Raw genomic sequence first — 17,135 nt, forward strand, 5'->3', positions numbered from 1 at the left:
TCTTTTTGAGACAGGGTCTCCCTGTAGCCCCAGCTATCCTGGAACTCACTATGTATATCAGGCTGGCCTTGAACTCACAGAGATCCACCTGCCTCTGCCTCTCGAGTGCTGGGATTAAAGGCATGCGCCACCACACCCGGCGAGGGTGATTTTTCTGATCCTCCTAACCAAAGTCTCTGAGACTAAGGGCAGTCTCATCCACCTAAAAAATGGGGAGAGGGGAAAACCCCATGCTGATGTACAACCCACACCCCAACCCCAACCCCTGCTTGGCTTCTGGTCCCAGTTTCAAGCACAGATTCAGAAAGTGTCTAGGAGGAGTTTGCTGCCTCTGGGCACAAGGAGTACTTCCCAAGGCAGAGAGAGGAATCTTGAGCTTGGCCTTTCTTGGGTCTCACAGCAGGAACCTCTAGCCCACCTTGGGAAGGTACATGATTGGGTACTCTTGCCCAGCACTGCAGTGGTGGCCACACTGCAGTTGTTCTAGTGGAAACAGTGTCACAATTGCTTCTCCATCAACCTGTCCCCAGTAACCAGTTGAATTCCCAGGTGTCCTTTCCCAGTCTCCGTCCCTGAACCAAGGCTGAGACAGTGGCTCTGACTAAGCATAAATGCACATGCACATTAGGTGTGGGCTTTCTTCAGAGTCCCTGCTGTAGATTCCTTCACCCTCACCTACTACTTGACTGAGTCTTTACCACTTTCACCCTCAATGGCTCTTAAAATTACTTGTCTCTTTGGGCTTCAGGCCCACAGCCACCCAAAATGGGGCAAGCCAGTTGTTTCTCATCAGTTTCCCTCCCTCATCCCTTGCATTCCCATTCATGTGAGGACATATGTGTTGGGAGAACACTGGTTCTGGCTGGCCCCAAGACTTACCAGGGCTGCAGGAGGTGCTGGGGCTAAGGTGCTGGTTCTGGGTAGGTTGTATGTATGAGTATCAGAGGGCAGCCCACTGACAGTGCAGGCATCGGGCACTACGAATGCAGGTCTCCACTGGTCTGAAGGAGGTACAGAGGCTGTAGCAAAGGAGGCAGAGGTTCCTGATGGCAGCAGGGACAGTGGAACAGTTTTGGGACACTCTTCTCTTAATGACCAGGGTTGGGGTTGAAAAGGCCATTGCCCTCTTTCCAAAAAGCACATTGACTGCAATGAGCCTTTAATGCCCACACTTAGAGGCAGAGTCTGATCTCTGTGAGTTCCAGGCCAGCCTGGTCTAAATAATAAGACCCTGTCTCAACAAAAACAAAATAAGACAAAAAGTACACTGACCCAGCTGGATGGAGATGAGTCCGAAAGTTGGCCTGGCTTCCCCCTGTGTGTTCTGCAGGGCCCCTGCCTCATAGACAACCTCATACAGTGCAGGAGAACTGGGTGTCTGTGGGGCAGGGGAGCGGTCTGAACAGCCAGGGTCCTCAGAGATGCCACTGTCACTGCCAGGAGACGCTTCTGAGCAGTATACCATATTGGGATCAATGAAAAGCTTCAGGAAATCTTCAGGCTCACTCTCTTGAAGGCCCTATTAGGAGAGAAGGTATATGTGTCTGCCAAAAATAATTCTGAAAGTCTTATACTTCAATTTCAGTTCTTTTTCTTTTGGGGCATAGAGATAGTTACAGTTCATATTTATTTGGTAGTTGCCAGTTATCAGACCTCTTTCCTAGTTGGGGAGGGCTGAAACCTCTTGGGGCTTCTGGTCTGAGTTGTGTCTCAACCTCACTCCCACTTCTACTCCAAACTCACACAGTCATGGCCCCCACTTATTTCCCAGCCTTGCAGCCCCTGTTCTTGTAGCCTAGTCACAGGAACCTCTGAAGGGGAAGAGTTGAGCCCCAACTCCAGGAAGGATCCTGTGGCGAAGATATCTTCTGGGGGCTCCAGCAAAGTCTCCAGCGAGTCAGGACACCGGAGCTCCATGCTTCTGCAGGAAGGTGAGTGATAGTTCCAGAAGGCAGGCCCTGGTTACTCTTCTCCTCACCTGCCGCAGCCCCTGCAAGAACAAGAGATCTGCCCCCTACCACCCTCCCCCACCCCCCATCTAATCCCGCGTTCAAATAGGCCCCCTGGGTATTACCTTATTACCTGTTCCTAGAGCCTTGCCTTGCCAAGCCAGACTCACCCGCTAAAGCCTTAAACACAATACCTTTCCTTTCCTCCAGGATCTTGTATCCTGGTCCTGCCCAGCCAAACCCCGCCCCTGCCATCCATCTGGAAAGTGGGTTGCACCTGGCCAGGAGCCTGCAGTCTGGGGGTAGCGATTAAGACGCTGTCATCAGCAAACTGAATTTAAGGAAACTATAGGTAGTCACGCCCTTTCCTTCTTGGTTTTTATGGCAGAGCTTCCTAAGGGCTGGATGTTTCACCAGGAAAGAAGTGACATGACAGTGGCTAGCACACAGGACACCCGAGCACCAGTTTCGAAGTCACGGCTTTTAGGACAGGGAGACGAGTGAAGGGCAGACAACCAATCAAAAGGCAAATCCAAGATTTGGAGGCGTGCCCTCCCCCTGCGTGGCACTCCCACATTTGAATCATAATTGGACGTTAAAGACTAGGCAGGGCTTTGAGCCTAAGGATGACTCTCCCAAGGCCGGCTTCTTGGACACCGTAGGCTAGCTGAGAGGATGCAGGCCAATGGGGGTCACAGAATTTCCTTGGCAAAAGCTGGGTTCCGCGGGACTCGGAGGACAGATGGCGTGAAAGCTTAGCAAATGGGGGTAGGAGTGTCTTGGTTTGGCTTTGCTTCCTACGTGACTCCGAAGCCCCAAGCTGTTGCTTAGGCGGAGGGTAAAAGGAAAGTTGTTCAGTCTTGGACTTTCTAGATCTGTGAGCCGTGTGGTGCGCTGCAGCGCGGGCGCGCGTGTTGCCTGGGCCCTGCTAACTAATGCAGGGACTCGGAGCTGGAAAACAGCTTCAAACAGCCAAGCGATTACGTTTGGGCATTTGTCTTATTATTTGCACACAATTACTAGCAACGTTATATTTATAGTTTTGCTTTGTTTTTTGAAACGGGAATGGGGAGATCTCGATATTTTGCTTAGGCGGGCCTTAAACTCCAGAATAGTTGGCATGGCACTGTCATGTAGTACCACACCCGACTGCATGGTATAGTGGGTCATTCCTATTAATCTCAGTACTAAGGAGACTGAGGCTAGAGTAACCCCATAGTTTGAAGGAAAACGGCTACATGAGATCCTGTTTCAAACACAAAAACAGTGTGGCTGGAAAGATGTCTCAGGGGTTAAGAGCCCTGGCACTGGTTATGGGAGACCAGGGTTCAGTTGGGGTTCAGTTCCCAGCACCTACATGGCAGCTTGCAACTGTCTGTAACTCCATCTCCAGTGGATCCAATGCCTTCTTCTGACCTCAATGGGCATTACATGTATGGGCGCACTTACATATATGCAAGCAAAATGTACAAATAAAATATAACTAAATAAAAAATAGTAACAAGAGAACAGTATAGTGATAACGTACAATAAATTTCTTTTGTGATTGTAGAAATTTTTTATTGACATTTTTATTTTATTTTTAAAAATGCATATGAGTATTTTTTCTGCATGTATGTAAGTACACCACATGCAGCAGTGCCTGTGGAGGCAAGAAGGTATCAGATCCCCTGAAGTGGAGTTGTTAGCCACCATGTGGGCGCTGGGAACCTCACCCAGGTCCTCTGCAAGAGCAGCCAGTGTGCTTAACCTCTGAGCCATCTTTCTGGCTCTCTCTCTCTCTCTCTCTCTCTCTCTCTCTCTCTCTATCTATCTCTTTCTCTCTCTCCTTTTTTTTAGACAGGGTCTCACTGTATAGCCCTGGTTGGCTTGGAACTGGCCATGTAGACCAGGCTGGCCTTGAGCTCACAGAGATCCACCTGTTTCTGCCTCCCAAATACTAGGATTAAAGGCCTGTGCCTCTATGCTGGTTTGTCCAATAAATTCTGTCTTCACACCAGACTTAAAGCTGTTTTATCAGGAACAGGAACTATCAGATGATGAAAAATATTGAATTCCAGGGGGCTGGAGAGATGCCTCAGCAGTTGTCCTAGTTTGTTCTTCATTGCTGTGACAAAATACTCTGACCAATACCAACTTGGGGAGGAAAGGGTTTATTCAGCTTACATCTCCCACGTCACAGTTCATCAGGGAGCCCAAGGTAGGAAGGAGCTCAGGGCAGGAACCTGGAGGCAGGAGCTGGAGCACAGGCCATGAAGGAATGCTGTTTACTGGCTTGTTCCCCTAGTCTATGCTCAGCCTGCTTTGTTATACAATACAGAATGACCTGCCCAAGGGTGGCATCACCCAGAGTCAACTGGGCTTTCCCACATCACTCAACAATCCATGGTCACAGGCCAGTCCAATAGAGGCAATCCCCCAAGTGAGGCTCCCTCAACCCAGATGTGTCAAATTGACACTAAAGCTATCCAGCACAGCAGTTAAGAACACTGGTTGTTCTTGAAAAAGACCTGGGTTCAAATCCTAGCACCCACACGACAGCTAACAACTGTCCATCACTCCAGTACCAGGGGATCCGACAGCCTCTTCTGTCCTCCGAAGGCATTGCACGACACAGGTGCATTTACCTACATGCAGGCAATTACACACATACATATAAAATAAAAATAATAAATTAAAAAAAAATTTAATTCCAGTTGGGGATGGGGAGGGAACCTAATGAAAACCTGGTGTTAGTTTTGAACTATATGTTCCTTTAAGTTATATGGGAGCTGGGACTTACATGAGTACACATATACTGTGTTACAGAAAGTAGGTTTGGGTGTGTCCCCTGCCCTCCAGACTTTAGATATGATTGAAGTTTTGGCTGAAATCTGTTCCTTGTGGCCAGGCATGGTGACACACTCCTTTCCAGCACTTAGAAGCAAAGGCAGGAGATCTCTGTGAGTTCAAGAACAACATGGTCTACAGAACAAGCTCCTGGCTAGCCAGGACTACAATCGTGAGATCCTGTCTCAGAAAAACAAATACAAATCTGTTGTTATTTCTGCTTCATCTCACGGCAACTTGTCAAATCGTGTATGATTTTTTTTTTCTTCCTTTCCTCTGCCCCTCTCTCTTTTTATTGGTGTGGAAAGCAAAGAACAACTTGCAGGAGTCAGTTCTCTCCTTTCACCATGTGAGTACTGGGGATTTTCAGTCTTGGTGACAAGTGCTCTTATCTGCTGAACCATCCTGCCAGCTAGCTTTCTCTTTCTCTTTCTCTCTCCCTCCCTCCCTCCCTCCCTCTTTCTTTCTTTGTTTCTTTCTTTCTTTCTTTGTTTCTTTCTTTCTTTCTTTCTTCTCTTTCTTTTTTCTATATTTATTCTTTTGAGCCAGGATCTCACTCTGTAAGCAAGGTTGTCCTCAAACTTTCGAAATCCTCCTGCCTCATCCTCCCAAGTGCTGGAATTACAGGTGTGAGCTGCCACACCTGTCTAAAACATTTGTTTTCATCTGCATTGTCCACTCTCCTCTCACAAGATCTACAACAGCTCTAAGGCACACAGAGCAGACAATATTTTGCCACTTTTACTGATAAGGAATCACTCATGACAAGAAAATAACAATAACAAAATTCAGGGTTTTGTTTTATTTTGCCTGTATACAATGTCTGATAGTTCAGGAATGCAATTCCAGTCAAATAGTGGAGCTATATTGACTTAGCTATGAGTTTCATATGACTTCTCCCCAATGCAGGAAAACTCAGGAGGTATATCCAGAAACCAAACTGATATTAGTTGTCTTTGTGAAGATTTGAGTAAGCTGGGGGTACAAGCAGGAAAGGATTTAACATTTATTGAACAACTAATTTATTGTTATTATTATTATTATCATCATTATTATTATTATTGGTCTTTTTGAGACAGGGTCTCCCTGTAGCCCAACTAGCCTGAAACTTGCTATGTAGACCAGGCTGGCCTTGAGCTCACTGAGATCCGCCTGTCTGTGCCTCCAAGTGCTAGGATTAAAGGCACACACCACCATGCCTGGTGGTGAACAACTGTTTCTTTAGTAAGAGCAACTATATTATATGTAACTATTTTCATGTTTCTTATATTAGTCTCATAGCAACTCAAAGAGAGTTAGCTTTTTTTAAGCTCTCTAAATAACTAAAGATGTGAATGCCTGAGCCAACATTAAAATCTTATTTATTTATTTAGAGACAGGGTCTCTCTGTAGCCCCAGTTGGCCTAGAACTCATTATGTAGACCGGGCTGGCCTTGAACTCATAGAGCTCAGCCTGCCTCTGCCTCCTGAGTGCTGGGATTAAAGTCATGCTCCACCACGCCAGGCTGCTTTTGAACTCACAGAGATCCACCTGCCTCAGTGAAATCTTTTTAAAAAAGATTTACTTAAAATTGTGTGTGTGTGTGTGTGTGTGTGTGTGTGTAGGGGGGTTGAGCATGTGAATGCAAGTACCCAGGGAAGCCAAAAGTGGGCATGGGATCCCCTGGAACTGGGGTTATAGGTGGTTATGAGCCACTCACTATGGGTGCTGGGAACTGAACTCTGGTCTTCTGGAAGAACAGGAGGTGCTCTTAACCACTGAGCCATTTTTCTAGCTCCCGTTCCCCAACATTCATCACATACCAAACTGCCTTGCTGGGCTTTCTCAAATTTCTCAAGTCTGTCTTTCCTGTTCAGGCAGTAAGTGGACAAAAGCAGATTTCCTAGGTGATGCAAGGCTCAGAGAAAAGTAGAGCTCTTTTTGTTTAGATCTTTGGAGAGTAAGAAAAGGTAGTTAAATGCATTTCCAGGGGCTTTCCTGTGGACTGTTGTGTACAGAGAGAATTGAATGGAAAACAGAGTTAGCTTCTGTGAATATGGAACTGGAAAGAACTGTTATCATCTAGTTTAGGTTCCCTCTTTCCCTGATTAAGTTTTGCAAAGGAAAAATAACTTCTCTTTTTTATTTATTTATTTATTTTATTTATTTATTTATTTATTATTTTTATTTTATGTGTATAAGTGTTACATGCCCACATGTAAGTGCATCCATGTCATGCAATGCCTGAAGAGGATAGAAGAGGGTATCGAATCCCCTGGAACTGGAGTTACCATGTAGGTGCTGGGATTCGAACCCTGGTCTTCTGCAAGAGCAGCTAGAGCTCTTAACTGCTGAGCCATCTGTCCAGTCCTGAAAAATAACTTTTCTTAATAACGTATCAAATTAAGGTAGCATTCAACAGATTTGTTGTACAATGTGGTGACTATAGGCAATAATGATAGATGTATTGTACAGTTTAAAATTGTATAGCTGGGTGTGGTGGCACACAACTTTAATCCCAGCACTTGGGAGGCAGAGGCAGACAGATCTCTGTGAGTTCAAGGCCAGCCTGGTCTACATAGTGAGTTCCAGGACATCTGGGGCTACAGGGAGACCCTGTCTCAAAAAGACCAAACCATGTTAGGCTCTAGACTTTATTTTCTTCAACAGCCTTGCTCTGAGTACCATAGTTTAAATTGTTCATAGAGTATGCCCCTGCTGAATTTTGATTGGAAAATTTCCTCATAGGGTGTTCTATTCAAGTATGAACTGGAGATGGATATGGTGACACATGTTTTCAATTCTGCAGAGGCAGGTGAATCTCTGTGACTTTGAGACCAACCTGGCCTACATGGGGAGTTCCAGGCCAGCTGGGGATATAGGGAGACCCTGTCTCAAAAAGACCAAAAAAAAAAAAATTGTTGACCGAAGCCAGGCATGGCGGTGCACATCTTTAATCCCAGCATCTCAAAAACCATATCTCAAAAAACCAATAAATAAAATAAATTAAGTAGTTGAGAACGTTTTCTTCCCTCAGAGACCCTCCCAGTCTGGGGACTTCTTCCTCATTTTTCCTTAATAAATCTATGTTCAAGGGACTGGAGAGACGGCTCAGAAGTTAAGAGCATTGGCTGCCCTTGCAGAGGACCCAGGTTGGATTCCTAGCACTCACTTGGTGGCTAACAATGGATCATAAAGCCAGTTCTAGGATATCTGACACCCTCTTCTGACCTCTGGGGGCACTGCCCAACATGGGTGCACTTCCATACATACAGGCAATACACTGATACAAATAAAATAAAAATAATAAATAAATATTAAATCTATGTTTGATCTGCTTTTAAAAATTGCCAAGTCGGGGCTGGAGAGATGGTTCAGCGGTTAAGAACACTGGCTGTTCTTGCAGAAGACCCAGGTTCAAACCCCAGCACCCAAATGGCAGCTAACAACTGTCCATAACTCCAGTTCCAGGGGATCCGACAGCCTCTTCTGACCTCCCCAGGCATTGCACGACACAGGTACACTTACCTACATGCAGGCATAACACTCATACACATAAAAATAATAAATAACTCTTCCCTAGATCGCTGCCATCATGGACACGAGTCGTGTGCAGCCCATCAAGCTGGCCAGGGTGACCAAAGTGCTGGGCAGGACCGGTTTGCAGGGACAGTGCACACAGGTAAGAGTAGAATTCATGGATGACACCAGCCGCTCCATCATCCGCAAGGTGAAAGGCCCTGTTCAAGAAGGTGATGTGCTCACCCTGTTGGAGTCGGAAAGAGAGGCTCGGAGGCTGCACTAAACATGCCTGCTGGGTCCATCTGGATATCACCATTTGGCCCATGAGACGACCTGCCACTGTTAAATAAAGCGTTTGTCTTGTTAAAAAAATAATAAAATAAATAAATAATAAATAAATAAAATATTTTTTAACTGCAAGTGGATTTTAAACATTCTCATCTTAACATGAGGTAATAGACTATGTTGATTAGCTTGATTTAGTGATTTTGCAATGCATGTATATGTTAACACATGAATTTCTTTCTTCCTTCGTTTTTTTGAAGGGTGCAGTGAACTTTATTGATGGTGTTCAAGAGAGTAGGGCTCCCTAAGTCCCTCCCCTTCTTCTGGGGGTCTAGGATGGGAAGTGGGACAGGAGATACTCAGTGCATTGGAAACTAAAGGTCTCTCTCTTCTTCGTGGGGTGTTCTTGCTGAGGTGGGTGGTCCAGGGCTTCTTACTCTTTGGGGGCCACGTGGACCATGAGGTTCACCATCTCGTTGCTGTAGCCAAATTTGTTGTCATACCAGGAATGAATTTGACAAAGTGGTAGTTGAGGGCAACGCCAGCCCCAGCATCAGAGCAGAAGAGAGCGTGTCATTGTTAAAGTCACAGGAGGTGACCTGGTCCTCAGATAGCCAAGAATGCCCTTCACAGGGCCCTCTGATGTCTGCTTCATCACCTTTTTTTTTTTTTCTTTGAGGCAGGGTCTGTCTGCAGCCACAGCTGTACTTTAACTCACTTGATCTCACAGAGATTTGCCTGCCTCCCAAGAGCTGGGATTAAAGGCATGCACTACCATGACTGGCTTCACCACTTTTTTTTTTGGTCTTTTTGAGACAGGGTCTCCCTGTAGCCCCAGCTGTCCTGGAACTCACTATGTAGATCAGGCTGGCCTTGGACTCACAGAGATCTGCCTGCCTCTGCCTCCTGAGTGCTGGGATTAAAGGCGTGCGCCACCACACCCAGCTTCACCACCTTCTTTAAAAAAAAAATATTTATTTTATGTGCATGAGTGCTTTGCCCTTATGTAAGTGCACCATGTCTTACAATACCCACAGAGGCCCAAAGAAGGCATTGGATTCCCTGGAACTGGAGTCACAGATGGCTGTTAGCTGCCATGTAGGTGCTGGGAACTGAACCTGGGTTGTCTGCATGAGCAGCCAGTGCTCTTAACTGTTGAGCCATCTCTCCATACCACGTTCTTGATGACTTTGTATTTAGCAGCTTTCTCCAGGCAACAGGTCAGATCCATGATAGACATGTTGTGGGTAGAAACATGGAAGGCCATGCCAGTAAGTTCTGGGACGGCCTTGCGCATAGCCTTGGCAGTGCCAGTGGATGCAGGGATGATGTTCTGGGTAGTTCCATGACCATTATGCCACAGTTTCCTGGGGTTATGATCAAGGACTGTGGTCATGAGCCCCTCACTTAACAATGCCAAAGCAGTCATGGATGACCTTGGCTGGAGAGGCTAAGCAGTTGGTGGTGCAGGAGGCATTGCTGACAATCTTGAGGGAATTGTCATACTTCTCCTGGTTCATGACCATCACAAACATGAGGGCATCAGCAGAAAGGGCAGAGATGAGAGATGATAACCCTTTTGGCTCCACCCTTCAAGTGGTCCCAGTCTTCTCCATGGTAGTGAAGACACCAGATTACACCACAACGTTCTTGGCACCAACTCACCCATTTGATGTTGGTGGGATCTAGATCCTGGAAGATGGAGATGGCCTTCCCACTGTTGATAAATTTCCTGTTCTCAGCCTTGACTATGCTGTGAACTTGTTGTGGGTGATATACTGGAACATGTAGATCATGGAGTTGACATCAATGAAGGGGTCATTGATGGAAATATATCCACTTTGCCAGAGTTGAAGGCAGTTCTGGTGAGCAGGTGCCCCATACAGCCAAATCCCTTCACTGGACCCTCGCCATCCTGTCTCAGGGAGGAGGCTGGAGAAGATGAAACTGGGAAGGAGCCCAGAGCCTTTTTTTTTTCTTTTTTGAGACAGGGTCTCACTACTAAGCACTGACTGGTCTGGAACTCACTCTGTAGACCAGGCTGACCTTGATTGAACTCACAGAGATCTGCTTGCTTCTGCCTTCCAAGTACTTGTGTTAAAGGTGTGTGTTAACATACTTGGCTCATTTACTTTTATTTTGAGAGTGTGGGTGCCTGTGCCACTGGGCCCCATGTGGAAGTCAGACAACAAACCCCTGGAGTTGGTCCTCCCCCTCCCCATTCTGGTTTTGGGGACCTAATTGAAGTCCTCAGGCTTGGTACCAAGTGTACCCACAACCCTTGGGTCTTCCTGCTAGTCCCCTCCCTTGCCTTGGCTCAGTCTCAGCGTGCTGCCTGCCCCGCCGTCTGCTGCTCATGGGTCTTTACCCACTGAGACACCTTGCTGGTCCAGAAGGTTTCTTAGTGCAGGGGGTTCAGGCGAATCCAGGTTGAAGAGACAGTGAATGTCCAGAAAGGAAAATACATTGGTGAGTCTGGCATGGCACATGCCTGTAATCCCAGCCTTTGGGAGGCTGAGGAAGGATTGGCCTGAGTTTGAGGCCAGCCTGGCTACATAGTGATTTCCAAGCCAATAAACATCAAATATGAGAGCTAAAACCTTAAAAATAGAAACAAAAGAAACAATTTTGCTCTCATGAAGGAATAAACAGGCCTACTTGACAAGATAAGATTTGAAGAGTGCAAGATGAGGTTGGAGAAAATCCTGGCTCAGGACGTCAAGGCATTAAGCAGTAAATTGGACAATAAACTGAGGTATGTCAAGAGCGTCACTTCGTGGCGTTTCAGAAACTCCTGTGTTGGGTCCCAAGGCTTGTCTACTCAGAAGGCAGGAGGTTGCGTGAAAGTCAGGTCACAGGTTAGAAAGGATCGTTTTTAAGGCATGCCTTCGTTCTTTCCCAGTTCTGTCTTATCTTCCTTCTCGTGGGAGCTGGCTAGGGAAGTCAGGCTAGGAAATTTGTCCCAAGAAGGGAAAGATTTCCCTCTGGCATACTTGCGCACTGAAAGAGCCTGAGAGATAAGACGGCTCGACTTTAGCCAGGCAGATATCCCCAGAGATGTGGGGAGGAATATTTGGCAACACGGAGGCAAGGAGTTGGAGCAAGCCTTCCCTGTGGAAGATCCTAGCTCCCACTTCTAAAAATCCACAGATGATCAGTGTTTGTTCGCGGGCGAGCTCCTGCGTGTCAGATCTCCATATCTGTGCCCGGGGCCCACAGCCCTTGGGTCTTCCCGCTAGTCCCCTCCCTTGCCTTGGCTCGGACTCAGCGCGCCGCCTGCCCCGCCCTCTGCTGCTCACGGGTTCTCATTGCTCCTCACCCACGTCACTCCAGTTCAGGCCCCGCCCACCAGCTCAGTCATTGGCTGCCCGGCGCGGTACGCGTCGGCCGCGGGGGGAGGGGAGAGGATTGAGGAGGGGGCGGGAATTCCCGACGCGAGGCCGGAGCTGTGCTGGTGCGATGTAGAGAGACCCTCGCGAGGTGAGTGCGGGCTCTCTGGGTGCGGGATCCAAGTCCGCTTCGAAGGCTACCTGGGCACGGGAGCTGAAGTCTCGGCTTTCACATTCTTCCTTTGCTTCCTGCGACGCTTGGCGACCTCTTACCCCGCCTCCCGGAGTCAGACTTCCAGACACCGCCCTCATTGCGGTCTTAGCTTGTCCCGGGACCCCCAGACTCCACTGCTTTGGCCATCTGCTCAGACTACCAGTGCGAGGCTGGAAGCTTGCTGCTGCCTTCCAGGGGGATGGTGCTGGGGAGTGGGGAGTGAGAGTGATCCAGCGCCCAAGTTTGCCCCTCAGGTGGTCCATGTAGGCACCCCGGACATCTCTCCACAGCTCCGAGCCCCTTTTGCTTCATCCACTTACAGAAGTGTGAGAGGGTGGCTTCTACCCTCTTTAGGGGACTCCAGTTCCAGGTCCTATTTGGAGTCTGCCTCTCGTTTTCTGGGAGCCCCAGGTTTACGAGTAATGAGCTATCCATACTAGACTTCTCATGCCTCAGTTTCCCTCTTGTTGGCTTGCTGAACCAGTCACTTGGGAGGAGGAAAAGGAATGTTCCTGGTGCTGGAGTGGATGAGTCACCCTAGCTGGGAAAAGCCAGAAAGTGGCTGGGCTGAGGGAAGTGCCCTCTGCTGATCAACCTTCCCCTTTCCTTGACCCCCTTCTTTCCTGTGTGACCATTCCCCACCCATGCTAGTTTTATCTTTCTAGGTCTGAGTCACTGGAGCTACCACGAACACCATGGGGCCCTGGGGGGAGCCAGAGCTCCTGGTATGGCGCCCAGAGGCAGTAGCTTCAGAGCCCTCAATGCCAGTGGGACTGGAGGTGAAGCTGGGGGCCTTGGTGCTGCTCCTGGTGCTCACCCTCCTCTGCAGCTTGGTGCCTGTCTGTGTGCTGCGACGTCCAGGCACTAACCATGAAGCCTCAGGTGAGTTTCTGCTGCTGTGGATGCTGGGGGAGGGGGTTGAAGAGAAGGGGAAGGCAAGACTGGCCACTGCTTGGGTTTCTGTATCAGAGGATTCATTTGTTTATTCCCCTTTTTGAACTTCACTTCTGCCCAGCTTCCAGCCAGAAAGTCCTAAGCCTCATAAGCTGCTTTGCAGGAGGAATCTTTTTGGCTACTTGTCTTCTGGACCTGTTACCTGACTACCTGGCTGCCATAGATGAGGCCTTGGCAGCCCTGCATGTGACGGTGAGCACTGGTCTCAGCATGTGACCCAGGGTGCTGCATATCTAATCAAAAACTTGGTTTATATAGATATGTTCAGGTGTCACTCCACGACTGTGGAAGGCCCCTGGTATGTGAACCTGTGAACTGTGAATTGTAGCAACAGAGCATAACTTTGTTTGCATCCCTTTCCTCTCTGCAAGGCCCTGTGTGACCCTATGTACTCCTTGAGATAGTGTGAGGAACCTTAGGTATGTGAACTACTCTGGATTTTTCAGTTTTCAGTTGCGTAGAAGTTAACAGTGTTCCAAGAATCATCTCTCTCTCGTTCCATCATCCCTCTGTCCCTTCTTCCTATAATCCTCCCTTTCTCTCCTTCCATTTGTTTTTCTCTTTTTTGAGACAGGACCTAACTATATAGCCCTGGCCAGCCTGGCACAGTGCTATGTGGACCTGCCTTAAATTTGCAATGGTCCTCCTGCCTCTGTCTCCCAAGTTCTGGGATCACAGATGTGTGCCTTTTCTTTCTTCCTTCCTTTCTTTTTTCCTTCTTTCTTCCTTCATATTTAATTTTTGCTCACATATATGTAGTATTGTGTTTCATTACTGACATTTTCACACATGTATATGATATGAAGTACTTTGACTGTATTTACCCATTACTTGTCCCCACTCCCCCGATCCCCTTTCTCTTAACTACCAACTCGTCCCTCTTCTAGTTTGCTTTTGTTTTTTTGTTGAGATAGGGTCTTGCTCTGTAGCCCTGGCTGACTTGGAACTCGCTATGTAGACCAGGAAGACCTTGAACTCACAGAGATCTGTTTACCTCTGCCTTCAGAATGTTGGGATTAATGCCCTCCCCACTTTTGCTGGGGATGGGATGCAGGGCTTTGCTTGTGTTAGATAAACACTACCACTGAGTTACATCCAGAGGCTCATGTCCTTGTGTGTGTGACCTAATGAGTTTAATTAGTGTTGCTTACATAAAAATGAATGAGGTCCTTTTCTTTTCTTTAATAAGTCTAAGTATGTAGTCCAGACTGCTTTCAAACTCTCTCACCTCCATCTCCTGAATGCTGGGATTATAGGTATGCACTCACCACTTGAAGGACTGGAGGCAGATCACTGCAGACCTGCAAAGGGCAGAAGGCAATTCCTAGGGGTCTAGGGTTGCTAACCAAAAAGGTTTTAAGCTCAAGGAAATGGGATACAGGCAATGATCAGGTCCAAGGCATAGGAAACCTCATTATAAACCTGGGAGTGGTAGGAAGCCTGAGGCCAGAAGATCACAGAAGTTCAAGGCCAGCCTGGGCTACAGAATGAGACCCTGTCTCAACCCCTTTCTACACACAAAAGAACACCCAGAAAACACATTATAGGAAAAACTGAAAACTGAGACAGTTGTGACAACAAAGTCATCCCAAGTTCTCCTTTTTCCCTATGACTGAGAAAGCAGTAATGAATGCTAACCTATGTGTATCTGTGACTGAGTGACCTATGTGTCCTTATAATTACGAATATCCCTGTGACACTATGTAGCTTTGTGTGTGTGAGTATTCACAAAGGTTGGCCCATGTGTGACCTTTTGTTTATATGCTTGCATGTAACACTTTGTATACATCTATATCCTTGACTCTCAACCAGAGGAAATTTTGCCCCTTAGGTAACATCTGGTAATGTGTGGAGACGTTCTTGGTAATCAGAGCTTGGTTAGGGGGGTATGGTGATGTTATAATTATTGGCATCTGTTGGGAAGAAAAGTCAGAGATGCTGCTTACTTAGAATAGCATCATAGCTGTGACTTATTTGTCCTAAAATGTTATTACTGTCAAAGTTGAGACACTTTGGTGTACATATGTATCACTGTGTGATACTGTATCTGTTGGGTTGTATATGTTTTGTGTGCGTGCCACCAAATGGCTTCATCATTGTATGACTGAGAGGGACCTGTGTCTGTGGAACTTCAAGTGTGTGTGTCTGGGCCTCCACCAGGCTCTGTATCTCATTCCTTCCCATTTTTGTTCTGTTTCCTTAACCCCTTGCTGCCACCTCTGTTCACAGCTCCAGTTTCCCCTGCAAGAGTTCATCCTGGCCATGGGTTTCTTCCTGGTCTTGGTGATGGAGCAGATCACACTGGCTTACAAGGAGCAGTCGGGGCCACTGCATCGGGAAGAGACAAGGGCTCTGCTGGGAACAGTGAATGGTGGGCCTCAGCATTGGCATGATGGACCAGGGGTTCCCCAGGCAAGCGGAGTTCCAGCAGCTCCCTCAGCCCTGCGTGCCTGTGTACTGGTCTTCTCCCTAGCCCTGCACTCAGTGTTTGAGGGCCTGGCTGTGGGGTTGCAGAGGGACCGGGCCCGGGCAATAGAGCTCTGCCTAGCTTTGCTGCTCCACAAGGGTATCCTGGCAGTTAGCCTGTCCTTGCGGCTGCTCCAGAGCCACCTACGGGTGCAGGTGGTAGCTGGTTGTGGGATCCTCTTCTCCTGTATGACACCTCTGGGTATTGGGCTGGGTACAGCTCTGGCAGAGTCAGCTGGGCCCCTGCATCAGCTGGCCCAGTCTGTGCTGGAGGGCATGGCGGCTGGCACCTTCCTGTATATCACCTTCCTGGAAATCCTACCCCAGGAGCTGGCCACTTCCGAACAGAGGATCCTCAAGGTCATTCTGCTTCTAGCAGGCTTTGCCCTGCTCACTGGCCTGCTCTTTGTCCAAATCTAAGGTGCTTCAAGAGAAGGGCAGGGGAGGTTGACTATTAGGTGCCCCTGTCCTCCCTGCCCTCTTCCAGTTTGTGGGACATAGGAAGGAATGGGGAACGGAAATAGTGAAGACTAAAGAGTTCTCTGAGAGGTAGAGATGGAACATTTGGGACTATAATTAATGAGGAGGAAGTGGGCAAGGAAGAGGCTAGCCTCGGGCCCAAAGAGTAAGAGATGGTCAAGTTACTAGAGACATAATCAGGGCACATTAAGATTGAGGCAGACTGTTAGAATCAGAGGTCAGATACTACACCTAAGAGATAAGCTGACAGAAAAGGCTGGAGGTCAGCAGACATCTGCCCTGGGGTAATGTTATAGGGAAGACATAGACCAAAGTCAGCATCATGTTAGTTCTAGCCCATTTCAGCACGCTGCCAATTGAAGTGGATCCTCCTATCATCTTGCTTCCTACTGATATCTCTTTTTTTCTTCTTTTCTACCAAGGGACTAGTGCCAAATGGTCTCTCTCTGTGCCAGTTTTCATAACTTCTCTGGCCTCTCCTATCCTGCTCACTCACATTTTTAAAGTGCCAAACACCATCTGCTCCTTTTCTGAAAGCACAGTGATGTGGCACTGGGCTCTGCCTAGCATCTCAGTATTGGAGACTTGTTCTATATTTTGGTTCCACAATCTGAGGTGGGGCAGAAATGTTTGCTGAACTGATCTGGAGCGAGGAAAAAGTGGGTACTGCTTTGACACCCGAGGACTACGGAAGGTGGACATAATGCCCTATGCCTAGATAATAAACATTGAGCTGCCAAAACTTTTTATACCTGGAGTCCAGTGGGGGAGGGAAACACCAACCCTCAGAATTATTTTTGGGGAGGGAGGGCTGTGTATAGGGCCATACTCTTTAGAATCTATTTTACTAACTGACCTGTTTTGGGACATGTTACCCAAATAAAAGATGTTTCTATACATCTCTATGGTATCTGGTTCATTTGTCTTGGGAAAAGGGAGAGCATATGGCCAGTATGAGAGACCTGAGTCCCAGTGCTTGCAGCTGACTTAAGATTTCACTCGCCCCACTTGTCGTCTTGCCTGAGGATGACCAAATTTTTCTTTTGTCTCTTCCTTCTTCCCTCTGTCTCCACCCTTCCCTTCCTCTTCCATTTTTTGGATCCCTCTCCCCTTCCAGTTCGTAGGCT

General features: G+C 47.6%; 3 protein-coding genes and 1 pseudogene across 8 annotated transcripts in view; 2 read left to right on the forward strand and 2 right to left on the reverse strand.

Annotated features, from left to right (window-relative positions):
* The window catches only part of Creb3l4 (cAMP responsive element binding protein 3 like 4), a 6,885-nt gene extending 4,482 nt beyond the window's left edge, over positions 1 to 2,403 (reverse strand). The window contains exons 1-4 of one of the 6 annotated variants that reach the window (XM_029556290.1): positions 2,227 to 2,403; positions 1,744 to 1,921; positions 1,273 to 1,519; positions 880 to 1,019 (exon numbers count right to left, since the gene is read on the reverse strand). In XM_029556290.1, the coding sequence (XP_029412150.1) occupies positions 880 to 1,019; positions 1,273 to 1,519; positions 1,744 to 1,917 (561 nt within the window). In that variant the 5' untranslated portion in view covers positions 1,918 to 1,921; positions 2,227 to 2,403. Of the gene's footprint in view, positions 1 to 879; positions 1,020 to 1,272; positions 1,520 to 1,743; positions 1,991 to 2,074; positions 2,151 to 2,226 lie in introns of those variants that run through there. The other 5 variants (XM_029556298.1, XM_029556281.1, XM_029556292.1 and 2 more) reach the window with 5 other exon arrangements.
* Positions 2,404 to 2,600: 197 nt separating this feature from the next.
* LOC108491782 (40S ribosomal protein S28-like) lies at positions 2,601 to 8,627 on the forward strand. The gene is made up of 2 exons (XM_029556299.1): positions 2,601 to 2,717; positions 8,342 to 8,627. Exons 1-2 carry the CDS (start codon positions 2,712 to 2,714, stop codon positions 8,561 to 8,563), a joined length of 228 nt encoding a protein of 75 aa, XP_029412159.1. The 5' UTR covers positions 2,601 to 2,711; the 3' UTR covers positions 8,564 to 8,627.
* A 159-nt stretch (positions 8,628 to 8,786) lies between these two features.
* On the reverse strand, positions 8,787 to 11,054 carry LOC115067703 (annotated as a pseudogene).
* An 880-nt stretch (positions 11,055 to 11,934) lies between these two features.
* Positions 11,935 to 16,653, forward strand: Slc39a1 (solute carrier family 39 member 1). The gene is made up of 4 exons (XM_008855213.3): positions 11,935 to 12,045; positions 12,774 to 12,990; positions 13,124 to 13,254; positions 15,292 to 16,653. Exons 2-4 carry the CDS (start codon positions 12,804 to 12,806, stop codon positions 15,946 to 15,948), a joined length of 975 nt encoding a protein of 324 aa, XP_008853435.1. The 5' UTR covers positions 11,935 to 12,045; positions 12,774 to 12,803; the 3' UTR covers positions 15,949 to 16,653.
* Positions 16,654 to 17,135: the final 482 nt, after the last annotated feature.

This window comes from Nannospalax galili, unplaced genomic scaffold (genome assembly GCF_000622305.1).
Source record: "Nannospalax galili isolate Female #2095 unplaced genomic scaffold, S.galili_v1.0 scaffold591, whole genome shotgun sequence".
In the NCBI taxonomy this organism is placed as follows: domain Eukaryota; kingdom Metazoa; phylum Chordata; class Mammalia; order Rodentia; family Spalacidae; genus Nannospalax; species Nannospalax galili.